This window comes from Labeo rohita, chromosome 7 (genome assembly GCF_022985175.1).
Source record: "Labeo rohita strain BAU-BD-2019 chromosome 7, IGBB_LRoh.1.0, whole genome shotgun sequence".
NCBI classification, from domain to species: Eukaryota; Metazoa; Chordata; class Actinopteri; order Cypriniformes; family Cyprinidae; genus Labeo; species Labeo rohita.
In genome coordinates this window covers 45,201,589-45,215,831 of record NC_066875.1, presented here as the reverse complement: position 1 = coordinate 45,215,831, position 14,243 = coordinate 45,201,589, and the positions used below count along the sequence as shown (strand labels likewise).

General features: G+C 35.1%; 1 protein-coding gene across 2 annotated transcripts in view; it reads left to right on the top strand.

Annotated features, from left to right (window-relative positions):
* pcsk6 (proprotein convertase subtilisin/kexin type 6) overlaps window positions 1-14,243 on the top strand; it is a 93,063-nt gene that overhangs the window by 70,326 nt on the left and 8,494 nt on the right. For both annotated transcript variants that reach the window (XM_051115296.1, XM_051115294.1), the window contains exons 16-19: window positions 331-527; window positions 5,758-5,845; window positions 7,306-7,409; window positions 9,896-10,025. In XM_051115296.1, coding sequence (XP_050971253.1) covers window positions 331-527; window positions 5,758-5,845; window positions 7,306-7,409; window positions 9,896-10,025 — 519 coding nt within the window. The remainder of the gene's footprint in view (window positions 1-330; window positions 528-5,757; window positions 5,846-7,305; window positions 7,410-9,895; window positions 10,026-14,243) is intronic.

Here is a 14,243-nt window from a genome sequence, read left to right as displayed (position 1 = left end):
AAATGAATAAAAACTATAGATGTATTGAAAAACATACAATGAAAAAAAACTGAAATTCTGAAAAAAATAAAAAGTCAAAATATTAATTAAAACTGTGAGTTTGTCCTATTTCTCACTAAAAATATCTAAATTTACATTAATAAATGTATGTATTTATAAAAAAATATATTTAAAATATGTAATTATAAAAACTTAAATGTACTTAAAATGGTGTAAAATATTAGATATAATATGTCCTACGTTGTATACAATATATTGAATATATACAGCATATGGAAAGTCTATTTTGTTTCATCATCTCTTCACATTTGATTCTCGTCCTTCTCACAGGACGTGTGTTAGTTACTGTCCGCTGGGTTATTTTGAGGACGGAGAGGCCCGCAGATGTCGCCGCTGTCACAGAGGCTGTGAGAAGTGTGTGGGTCGAGGGTCAAACAAGTGCCAGTCCTGCCGGAGGGGCCTTTACTTCTACTCCAAGGAGAGCGCTTGTGTGGAGACCTGTCCCGCCGGACACTTTAACGACGACGGTGAGTCCAACGAGTCAAGTCAGCTTTATTCATATACCACTTTTAACAATACAGAATTTGTCAAAGCAGCTTTACAGTATTAAAATAGAAAAATAGTGTCAATAATGCAAAGAGACAACAGTAAACACTCAAATTTTAGTTAAAGGCAGTTCATCATTGAATTCAGTGATTTCATCATCCAGCTCAGTTCAGTTCAAATGAAATAAAAGTCGATGATATCACTGGAAATTATAGGGATAGTTCACCCAAATATGAAAATTTGATGTTTATCTGCTTACCCCCAGGGCATCCAAGATGTAGGTGACTTTGTTTCTTCAGTAGATCACAAACAAAGATTTTTAACTCAAACCGTTGCAGTCTGTCAGTCATATATTTTTGGGTGAACTATCCCTTTAAGTGTCCCCAACTACGCAAGCCAGAGGCGACAGCAGCAAGAAACCAAAACTCCACCTGTGACAGAAATGGGAAAAAACGGAGGGGCCAGTTCTCTTCTGGCATTACACTTCACTTTACTGAGCTGAAGTTTTTATATCAGCATATGCAGCTAGTAAATACCACGTAGAATGGCAGCGCTCTGTCGCTTCAGGAAAGTATCTGTGTCAGAAATAAACCTTTAAACTGTTAGATTTATTATATTTTTACACTGAGGTTTTTTTTATCCATTTATTCACAATTACTGATTTAACATGCGCTGTTAACTTAGAACTTATGAATGAGGATGGGATCTATTATAAAAGAGCCAGTAATATTCAAATTACTGTAATCAAAGCTATTAGAAGAATTTTCAAACAAATGAACCAGTTAATTAAAATAAAATTGTAAATTATGCATAAATTATCCTTATATTACTAAGCTAATAATGTGATATTCTAATAACACATAACCATTCTGCTGTATTTTATATTAAAAATGTTTTAAATTATAAAATAAATTGCTATTTTAATTATACTGTATGTACTGTTTAAAATATATGTATATTTCTTTTGTTAAAATGCATTATGGGATTGCATTCTTTTTGAAGGAATGAAAGGACCTATAATTCTGCCTTTGAATTTGTTCAAAATAAGGACCTTTAGAAGGCAACATAATTATGCCACCTACAGGTGCATCTCAAAAAATTAGAATATCATGAAAAAGTTAATTTCTTTTATTGTAACTGAAACTTTCATATATTCTGGATTCATTACATGTAAAATAAAATATTTCTAAAGTTTTTTTGTTTTAATTTTGATTATTAGAGCTTACAGCTCATGAAAATCAAAAATCCAGTATCTCAAAATATTAGAATATTTCCTAAGATCAATCAAAAAATGGATTTGCAAAAAAGAAAAGTTCAGGTATGTTCATTTATGCACTCAATACTTGGTCTGCAGAACAAATTACAGCAAATGACTTGCTCCTAGCACAAATTACAGCATCAGTGAAGTGTGACATGGAAGCGATCAGCCTGCGGCACTGCTGAGGCACTATTGAGCCTTCAGATTGGCTGTATATTGTTGGATCGACTGTTTCTCATCTTTCTCTTGAAAATATCCCGTAGATTCTCAATGGGGTTCAGGTCAGGCATGTTGGCTGGCCAAAAAGCACAGTAATATGGTCAGCAAACCACCTTGAAGTCCTGCTGGTAAAGGAAATAAATATAGGCATAAAGTGCTCCAAAATCTCTTGGTGGACGACTGTATTGACTTTGCATTTGATAAAACACAGTGGACCAACACCAGCAGATGCCACGGCACCCCAAATTGTCACTGACTTCAGAAGCGTCCCAGTGGACGTCGAGCAGCTTGGATTCTGTGTCTCTCCAGTCTTCCTTCAGATTCTGGGATCATGATTTCAGCATGAAATGCAAATTTTACTTTTATCTGAAAAGAGGACTTTGGACCACTGAGCAACAGTCCAGTTCTTTTTCTCCTTAGTCCAGGTAAGATGCTTCTGCCGTTGTTTCTGTTTCAGAAGTGGCTTGGTAGCCCTTTTCCTGAAGATGTCTGAGCGTGGTGGCTCTTGATGTGCTAACTCCAGCTTCATTCTACTCCTAGTGAAGCTCTCCCAAGTGTTTAAATCGGCTTTACTTGACAGTTTTCTCAAGCTTGCGATCATCCCTGTTGCTTGTGCACCTTTGCCTACGCAATTTCTTCCTTTCAGTCAATTTTGCATTTAATATGCTTTGATACTGCACTCTGTAAACAGCCACCCCATTCAGTAATGACCTTCTGTGACTTGCTGTCTTTGTGGAGGGTGCCAGTGATTGTCTTCTGGACCATTGCCAAGTCAGCAGTCTTCCCCATTTGTGTGGTTTCAAAGAGATACCTGGAATTTGTACTGTAGGGATGGACATTTAATGAAAATGTAAATATTCTATTATTTTGAGATACTGGATTTGAAATGAAATGTTTTACTTTATATGTAATGAATCTAGAATATATGAAAGTTTCATTTTTTTAAGTTACAATAAAAAAAATTAACTTTTTCATGATTCTAATTTTTGTAGATGCACCTGTACATTTGGTAGCTTGCACACATGTTGTCCAGTCCCATATAATTTTATAACATTAATAATAAATGTTTAATTGCATTTTAAATAATAAATCTTTATTAATATTAAACTAAATGTATAAAATATTTACAATAAAATGTATGTATGTTTTATATTTATGTATATATATATATTTTATAAACGTACATATTCCAGTATTGCACATGTAAATACAATAATATTTATAAGCAACATTTCTTATACTTTTTTTATAGATCTTGTCTGAGTACATTATGGGATTGTGTTTTCTCTATGAAATTGCATGAGATTCTGCATTTGAATTTAGACAAAAAACATTGCAAACACACTAATAATGCCTTAAAGGAATAGTTCATATAAATATGAAAATAATGTCATGTTTTTTTTTATCCTTTTTGAAGCCTACACTGTAAAAAAAAATAAAATTGAGTCAACTAATTTGTTACCCTGCCTCCTTAAAATTTTAAGTTCACTCAACTCAAATAAGTTTAGTCAACTTGAATTGTTGAAACTTAGATATCTGAGTTGACTTAACAAAAATTTGGTTTGTAAGACTTAAAAGGGTAAGTTACCCAGCTGCCTTAAAATTTTAAGCTGCATCAACTTAACATTTCAAGTTGACTCAACGTTTTTGAGTTGACTGAACGTAAAATTTAAAGGCCGGGTAACAAATTATTTTAAGTTGACTCAACAAATTGTTTTTTACGGTGTAACAGATGTGAAAACTGAGCAGTTGTTGTGTGGAAAAGAACTGCAGGGATTCTTCTACTTTTGCATTCCCCAAAAAATAACATCATACAGGTTTGCAACGACACAAGGGTGATTAAATTGTAAATAAATAAAAAAATTGTATTAATGAACTTTCCCTTGAAAGTGTAATCACAGAACAGAGTGTGTTTGTTTTAGTCAGTGAGCGTGAAGCGTGGCACGCGTGTGTGCGGAGCAGAAGAAGCCAGCGCTTTACATAATTCTGCTTCATTGTGCACGCGGGTTTATTTTCCCTCATTGTTTCCGTCTTGTTGATAACAGCTGCTGGGATGGAGATGAGCTCTAGTTATCTCCACAAATCAGACTGGTGATTGAGCGTCTTTCACAGGCCGCCTGCGACGTGTACGAGGAGCGGAGGGTTTGAGTTGGTTTATGGTTGCTTGCGCGCTCGTCTGCCGCACACATGCGGAGCCGTGCGTCTGGAACAGATGTGTTTAGTGGCAGCGTGAATGGATGAAATTTGCACATACCCGAGTATGAATTGCATCCAGATGCCCAGATATTTCACTCACTGCTGATCAGTGAAAATTAGAGGTAATATAAAACTCAACGGTCTAAATTTGTCTCTGTCTCTGTCCGTCTTTCGGGAATAAAGCACTGCAAAAAAAAAAAGGTAAAATCTCGAGGGACCAGCAATGATAGCATGCAGAAGTGTTTTTTTCCCCTGGATTTTGCAACAGGGTTCTGTTTTGTTATGAAAACCTTTCTTCATATCCCAGGAAAGCCATTGAAGTACTTAAGGCTGTTTACACCGCTTTCACGTCAGTCAGTGCACATGCATTCAGTCCATTTGCACGTGAATCAGTTTTTTTGAGTGTGTGTGATACAAGTGATTGCCATTGTCACTTTATAAACTTTATGATACCTTATGTCTTCAAAAATTACATTGGCTGTTTTAATGTGCCATCTATGCTGAGTAAAACTGCTCTAAATAGGCTCTAAATTTAACCATAATATAGTTTGTTCATGAGGCTGTCATAGTTTGCAGCTTTCCTTACTTATAAAATAAAATAAGTTAAAATTTTAAAAACAATTCTAAATTTGACTGGTAACCAGTTTAGCGAAATAAGAATGGGCGAGATGTGATCAAACCTCTGTCTGCTTGTCAGCATTCTTGCAGCAGCATTTTGGACCATGTTCACCATGGACATATGTAATTCGTTTAGACAATCCAACAGAGGTCCTAAGAATTCTTCACTTTTATGCTGCAAGGGTGGACAGGCACTCCATATTTCTCAAAGATAGCACCCATCGGTAGTATAAATATAGAAAATAAAACTGGAGCAAGAATTGAGCCTTGTGGCACCCCACAAGCAAGTGGGCGTGAGGACCAACTATGTTGGCCAATAGAGACCCTAAAACTTCTGTCTGTTAAAAAAGATTGAAACCATTTCAACACTATGCCCTGTAACCCAACACAGCTCTCCAACCTGGAAATCAAGATATTGTGGTCAGCCGTATCAAATGCAAAGCTTAAGTCTAAAATCACCAAAGCCACAGTGTTCCCTTTATCTGTTTTTAATAAAATATAGTGTACGACTTTTTAAAGTGCAGTTTCTGTGCTGTGTTGAGACTTAAAACCTGATTCGAATTTTTCAAAAATATTATTCAACATCAAATGTCACATCTTTTCAACCTCTCAGCTGATCCACGTCTGCCTATAGGAATATGACGCCTACCTCTACATCCTTATTATGTCCTTACATTATATTGTCATTAAGAGCATTAATGATATCTTTTGCATTCATGTAGGTTCTGTTCTGTTAACCCTAAGTGGTTTATCACTGCTTTCCCTTTCAGAACAGAACCATACCAACAATCCAAACTAAGTGTCTAAGTGTCAATCGTCTTTGACTACAGTGGTCCTGAGAGAGCTACTTTAATGTTTGTGAAGTCGTCCTGTCTTTAATTGTCTGTGTGATCTTCACGTCACATTTTCTTTCTTTCCAGGCCAGAGACGCTGTCAGAAGTGTCATGAGAACTGTTGGAAATGCTTGCGAGATGCAGACAGATGCACGGCCTGTAAAGATGGCTTCAGGTAATAATAATAATCATCAAAATGGTTCACGTTTCAACTGTTCTGCATTTGCCCAAAACAACCTGGTGGAAAGAAGCACGCAGCTTCATGTCCCACGCTGAACCGCTGCTCTCAGAGTGTGGCAGTCAAGATTCGAACATTTGATAATCCTCACTGGATTGTTGCTTGATTGCAGTGTAAATAAAACCAAATGTTTGCGGCTTTTGAGCATTTAAAAGTCTCTTGCAGCCGATCAAGTTTAACGGGCAGGGCGTTGACCCCTATTTGCACTCTGTGCACAGTATATAAGGAGTTCTGAATTCTCATGACGTCTGTAGCCTCACGCTGGCGAGAATGAAATGGTGTAAGAAGACTGGTTTTGGGGTTTTGTGTGGGTTCAGGACATCTAGGGTACATCTGGTCATCTTTATGCATGCTGTCTTGCTGCGGTTTAGACGAGCCGTACCGAGACAGACCCGGCTTTAGTTCTTGAAAGGCAGTCTGGTCTTGTGAAGGGTAAAACGCAGCACGCTTTGCGCCGTGACCTCTCAGCGGCATTTAATCTGTCAGGGTTATATATCGTGATGCGCTGTGTCTTGAAGCGCAGATCGAGAGCAAATGCCTGGAGTCTTTTAGATTCACATTGTCTGCGTCACACTTGCTCAAATGATTATTGAAACGCCTGTCATTTTTAACCGCTGACCCACAATACCCCAGTTCCATAACAAAACAGCTCTTTTAGCCAAGCCTAGATCAACCCACCGTGAAGAAGCCTGCGGAGTTGTTTTCTCAGACGCATATTAAGCCTCGTCTTGGTTTGAGAAATCACTGGTAAAGCTGATTTGTTTGAAAATATAATTTAGTTTGACACTAGTTTAGTCTGTGCTGCATTTAGAGCACTAAACGCTTGAAGGAGCCACACATACAGATTTGGAAATAGAGCTGTCACATGTTGATACATGTTCATTGCAGTGTGAACTTAAAAATATTGAATTATTCCATTTAATGGTTAGTAAAATATTGCATGTTAAAGTGACGTAAATATACAAATTTAATATTACTCTGTTTATTTTTTTAATATATAAATGGAAGTCTATATTAAAAATATTACTAATAACTAAGGATAATAAAAAAATACTATTATGTAGTACATAGTGCTACTGTTATATATTACAAACTATATAGTGAACAGTTTGTAGTTACTATTTAGACATTCGCTATTGATTCATTATGAAACAATAATTAACTATTTAATTTAACCATTTTTATGCACGTTGGTTGAAGTGTGAACTTGGAAATAATGTAATATTTTTATAAGGGTTGGTAAATAATGCAGTCATATGTTAAGGTGCAGATGGTTTTGCTATTATTACTGATGTTTTTACTTTCCAAAATGTTCTTCTTTAAAGCTGTGGAAATATTCCAGTGAATTGCTGTATGGGTTTAATCTTTTCTTCTTTTTTTCTTTTTCCTGATTAAAGTCTGGCAGGAATGACCTGCGTTCCAGAATGTGCCAATGGAACGTTTTTTAACCTGGAAGAAATGAAGTGCAGCCCCTGCCATATCTCCTGCTCCACATGCACAGGTCACCTTCTATTCTGTTCTGTTCTGTTCTGTTCTGTTCTATTCTATTTTATTCTGTTCTGTTCTGTTCTATTTTTTTCAAATTCTATTCAATTCTATTCCATTCTATTTTATTCTATTCTATTCTATTCTGTCCAACCCATTTTATTATATTCTAGTACATCCCCATTCCATTCCATTTTATTCTATCCCAAGGCTATTCTATTTAGTTCTATTCTAATCTATTCTTTTTTATTTTATTTAATTCTGTTCTGTTCTATTCTATTCTATTCTATTCTATTCTATTCTATTCTATTCTATCCCATTCCATCCTTGTCTTTTCTTTTCTGTCCAACCCATTTTATTCTATTCTATTCCATCCCCATTCCATTTTATTCTATCCCAAGGCTATTCTATTCTATTCTATTCTGTTCTATTCTATTCTGTTCTATTCTATTCTACTCTATTCTGTCCCACCCCATCCTATTCCTTTCTATTCTTACCCATACCACCCTTGTCTTTTCTTCTCTAACCATGCCATTCTATTCTGTTCCATCACATTCTATTCTATTCTATTCTATTCTATTCTATTCTATTCTATTCCCTTTTTCTTTTCTATCCCATCCCATTCTATTCTGTTCTATTCTATTCCATCCCATCCTTGTCTTTTCTTTTCTGTCCCATCACATACCATCGAAACCTATTCTATTTAATTCTATTCTATTTCATCCCATCCCATTCTATTCCATACCATTCTATTCTATTCTATTCTATTTTATTCTATTCCATCACATCCAATTCTATTTCATCCCTCCTTTGTCTTTTCTTCTCTATCCATCCCATTCTACCCCACCCCTATTCTATTCTATTCTATTCTATTCCCATCTCATCTCATCCCATCCTATTCTATTTTATTCTATTCTATTCTATTTCATCCCATCACATCCCATCCTATTCTATTCAATTCCATTGCATCCCATTCCATTCTATGCTATTCTGTCCCACTGCATTCTATTTTATTCTGTCACATCCTATCCTATTCTATTTCATCCTATCCCATACCATTCTATTCTATTCTATTCTATTCTATTCCATCCCACCCCTTTTATATTCTAATCTATTCTATTCTGCTTTTCGAGTAATACTACAGACACAACACAGTTAGGTAATTTTTAATGAATATAATACATAGGAAGTCATTAAATTCAGAACAGCACAAACTTATACAATGGTTTAATAAACAACAATTTCAGATTGACTAGCTTATATTTCGGACAAATTTTTGCCTGTTAGTTCATGTATTGTTGACATCTGTTCAAGAAATTTCCTGTGCACGGCAGTATAATGCCTTAAAGCTCAATACAGATGAATTGATAATGTTCCAGTTTCATGATTTACATCAGGGTTTCTCAACTCTGGCCTTCAAAGTCTAGCAACATTTAACTCCAGCCCTGATCAAACTCACCTGAACAAGCTAATCAAGGCTGCCAGGATTACTAGAAAATGACAGGCAGGTAAACTGTAGCAGACCTTGAGGAACGAGTCAAGAAACTCCTAATTACGGTACATCAATGTATCATCATATGTCTCATTCAGAATCAGTGCAGTGCACTCACTCAGTGAGCTGACTCAAATAATACTCACAGAATATGAAATGAACGCAGAAGCAGACTAAGATGAAATGAGATGATGGGATCAGATATCTTCTTTAACTTGCTTCACTCTAACAGTGAGGAACTGAAGAGTAAAGCGTTCGTATTGTTTTAAGGACAGCAGGAGTGAACGAGCCACTGCCAGTCCTGTATCACTACTGCTGCTCAGCCATAGAACTTAATTAACTTACTTCATTACACAAACTCACCAGAGACGTCTGATAAGCCCTGAGTTGTTTGCTTTCCAAGTGCGCTGAAATGTGGAGAGCTGACATTATAGACACAGTGGGACGGAAGGAAATAAATTGACAGATTAACCCGAATGTACGCGTCTCTGTTTCCACCTCCATTAACGTTGGCTCTGTTTCAAAGCCTTGTGAGATGTCTATATAGACATAGCATTTTAAAACATAAAGTGGCAAACATAAGTATTTTTCTTTGCCAAATAAACTGGTGGATGGAAAAAGAGACTCATTTATTTCATTCAGTAGTGTTATTCATATACTATTATAGTTTTGGTAAAATTTGGAATGAGGTTTTATTTTTCTGTTTTTCGTTCTGTTTTTTATTTATTAGTTTATTTAGTTTTAGATATTTTAGTACTTAAAACTATTATGAACTTAAATGAGAAATGTTGCTTTGGCAACTAGCTGAAATATAAGTTAAAATGTTTTTATATTTGTTCATAGGGTGCATTGTATCAGGTCACTGTACTCATTCTGATTAATGATAACATTGCACTGTTAACATCATGCCTCTTTCACAAACCACCCCAAACACACCTCAGGTGAAGATCCCAATGAGTTACAGATGCGGATAACTGAGAACTAAGGTAACGGTGTGCTTGTGTCGGCAGGTCCAGGACTGGAGGAGTGCATTCAGTGTGCGCCGGACTACTTACAGCAGGAGTGGCGGTGCGTCCGAACCTGCGCCCCCGGATACTACAGAGGAGAGGCTGTGGGATTCGCACAGAGGATGTGCCGCAAGTAAGTCCTCCACACATCTTGCGTAATCACTGTACAAATGCATTCACAAACTACTGTATGACCAATTCAGTTCTTACATTATATGAATGTGCATTTTGTGAAGTTTTGAAAGTGACAGCTGGAGCACGCCTATGATGCTTTAAAATGCAAACGCATTTAATTAAACATTTTTCTTAAGATATTTAAGATTAGAGATGTTTCATATTTAAAGGTCACATTGCGGTTCTCATAAAAAATGTTACAATTAAAATTCTTGCACAATTTAAAGTCCAAAGACAGCCAGGCTAACGTATTTTTGTCAGGTCATCCGCTTCGTCTTTCTTTCCAACTTTAATGTCATCAAGGCTTTTTCTCATTTTTTTTTATAGCTTATGTGTTTGCATTCTTAGCCACTGTTTATCCATCCCATTGAAATTGCAGTTGCTGGAATTGTAGCCTTGGTAAAGGAATTGTGTGTTTGGTATTTACATTGGAACTCTTTCTTTCTGCTCTCTGGCAGAAATGTGAGAACACACACATACGCACATACACAGTGAGGTATGGGGTCATTCCTGAGATTCGTTGCCTTTTGTGTCCCCAGTAAAGATCATGATATTATTGCCTTAAAATGTTTAACATACTATCTATATGTAAATATTATATGTTTGACCATGGACCACAAAACCAGTCATAAGGGTCGATTTTTTTTTTTAAACTGAGATGTATACATCATCTGAAAGAGGAATAAATAAGCTTTCCATTAGGGCTGGAACGATTCCTCGATTTTGTTCGAGTATTCGATTTTAAAAATTCCTCGACTGCATTTTGCCTCTGTTGCATAATCAGCAAAATACCGGAAGTGGCGCATTCCACATATTTAAAAATCATAATAAAGCTTACTGCTATTAAGAATTCACAAACACTACGATTTAATTAAATAAATATATGCAACGCCGGTTTAATATATGCACTTTAATTATTCACATGCGTGTACGTTACTGCTCCGCAAACTGTTATCATTTACGTGTGTGGAGCGTCTCAAATGCCATCTCTGCATGTTGTTGTGAGTTTGGATTTATTATGACGTTAATCTGGGAATGCAACGTGCGCTATTTTGTCAGATTTGTAAGGTAAATCGAATATAAACCTATGCAAACACAAGACAGCATTAGCTTTCTAGATATGCTAACGGTTCAATGCGATTTCAAAATAAAAGTTTATCCCCTCACGTTTTGATGTCAAATATTCAAGAAATTACAGTGGCTGTAGCGTTTTTATAATAAAGAAATTGCCCAATATTAAAGATTAAGTGGACTGGACATTTGAATTAAATGTTGTTTATTCAATATTAAACAAGGAAGTGTAAAAACAATTGTCAGGCCGTTGGTGCCCTTTGCAGGCATTTGTAAAAAAAACAAAAAAAAAAAAACAATTTGTAATAATGCGTAATGCACATTAGCTCTGTTGTTTATAATACAGTATGTATGTTTTGTTCAATAAAACCGTATGATAACTTGTTTTTGATATTTTATTTAAACTTATTATTATTGCCTCATTGAGCTTATATGTGACCCTGGACCACAAAACTAGTCATAAAGGTAAATTTTGTGAAGTTAAGATTTGTACATTATCTGAAAGCCGAATAAATAAGCTTTCCATTGATGTATGTTTGTTATTACAATATTTGGCCAAGATACAACTGTTTGAAAATCTGGAATCTGAGTGTGCAAAAAAATAACAGAGTAATAAAAAATATTGAGAAAATCGCCTTTAAAGTTGTCCAAATGAAGTTCTTAGCAGTGCATATTACTAATCAAAAATTAAGTTTTGATATATTTACAGTAGGAAATTTACAAAATATCTTCATGGAACATGATGTTTATTTACTATTGTAATGATTTTTGGCATAAAAGAAAAATCTATAATTTTGACCCATACATTGTATTGTTGGCTGTTTTTACAAATACCCGTGCTATTTAAGACTGGTTTTGTGGTCCAGGGTCACATATGTGTATTTTAACTAATTTTAAAGGCTATTGTTCACTTCGGTCTACTTTTATTGCTACAAAAAACTAATTATAATTATCCGATTAATCGTCAGAATAATCGACAGATTACTCGATTACCAAAATAATTGTTAGTGACAGCCCTACTTTTCATTGATGTATGGTTTGTTAGGATAGGACAATATTTGGCCGAGATACAACTATTTGAAAATCTGTAATCTGAGGGTGCAAAAAAATCTAAATATTGAGAAAATCACCTTTAAAGTTGTCCAAATGAAGTTCTTAGAAATGTATATTACTAATAAAATATCAAAAAAACTTTTGATATATTTATGGTAGGAAATTTACGAAATATCTTCATGGATCATGATCTTTACTTAATATCTTAATGATTTTTGTCATAAAAGAAAAATTTATCACTTTGACCCATACAATGTAGTTTTGGCTATTGCTATAAATATACCCGTGCTACTTAAGACTGGTTTTGTGGTTCAGGGTCACATATAGGAATTTATAAATCTTGTGTATATAAGTTATAATTTAAGATTTTTTTTTTTTTTTTTAGTGTATGCTTGCTCTTTTTTTCTCTATAATGATCGGTAAGCAATCGGTTTTCAGATGAAACCAGAGAGAAGGAAGTGCAGCACGTATCTTTCATGTGTGGTTAAGATTTACAGCTCCATAACGGCGTTTTAGATTCCTGTAATGTGCAGCATAAGGGCAGCGGGAGAGGATACGCCTCTGCACTCCACAATTTATAAATCAACAGTCTTTTGCTTTATGAACGCTGTCTAAAGCAAATAGAGGCTTTTATGAAGGTCACGGATGGTGATTGCAGTAGAGACGGGTTTTTCTCCAAGTCCAGTTGAGCTTCACTGGAGGGAAATAGATCAGACAGCTGTAAAGCAGAGGTAAAGTGTGGCCCTGAGGTAACCAATCCACACTGGACAACATTCAGTTTGAGCTCATATTCCAGAAAATGACAAAGGACATATAGTAAATACTGTATAAGAGCCCAGAGGTCACACTTAAAGTGCCAAGGACGGTTTTACAGCTGATATTCAACGCTACAGCTGCTATGAATGACCTTAGAGAGCTATCATTTTTACGCCAATCAGAGCTTGTGTGATTTTTATAATTTTTATAATGATAAAATATCCCCTTCAAATCACAATGGGCCTAGCCTGTGTAAAAGATGTTCATTGTTGAGAGAACCACCCACACTTGACTTGAATATTTATAAGCACTGAAATAAGGGTAGATGCTTGTTTTGTACGTGTGCAACTGTTATTTTCTGTACACATACTACAGTTCAAATGTTTGGGTCAGTAAGGTTTTTTAAGCTTTTTTTAATTCAGCAAAGATGCATTAAAGGAGAAGTCCACTTCCAAAACAAAGATTCACATATAATGTACTCACCCCCTTGTCATCCAAGATATTCATGTCTTTCTTTCTTCAGTCGTAAAGTAGTTATGTTTTTTTGAGGAAAACATTTCAGCATTTTTCTTCATATAATGAACTGATATGGTGCCCATTGATGTATGGTTTGTTAGGATAGTACAGCGTTTGAGATTAAAAAATATTTCAATTGTATTATTTTTATAAAAAAAATTACAGATCGTTTTGCTAGATAAGACCCTTCTTTCTTAGCTGGGATCATTTGCAACCACATTTGGGATTGTTTGAAGCCACATTTAAACTGCATTTTGGAAGTTCAAAATCGGGGCACCATATCAGTCCATTATATGGAGAAAAATACTCAAATGTTTTCCTCAAAAAACATAATTTCTTTATGAATGAAGAGAAAGACATGAACATCTTGGATGACAAGGGGGTGACTACATTATATATGAATCTTTGTTTTGGAAGTGGACTTCTCCTTTAAAATTGACATTTTATAATGTTACATTTTCTTTTTGAAATAAGTGCTGTTCTTTTAAACTTTCTATTCATCAAATAATCCTGAAAAATCACATTAATCAGCAACATTGTTTTCAACATTGATGATAATAAATACACTACCAGTTAAAAATTTTTGAATGGTAAGATTTTTAATGTGTTTAAAGAAGTCTGTTCTGCTCACTAAGCCTGCATTTATTTGAACCAGTAAAATTGTGAAATATTTGTACTATTTAAAATAACTGTTTTCTATTTCAGCATCATTACTCCAGTCTTCTGTGTCACATGATCCTTCAGAAATCATTCTAATATGCTGAACTGCTGTTTGAGTAAA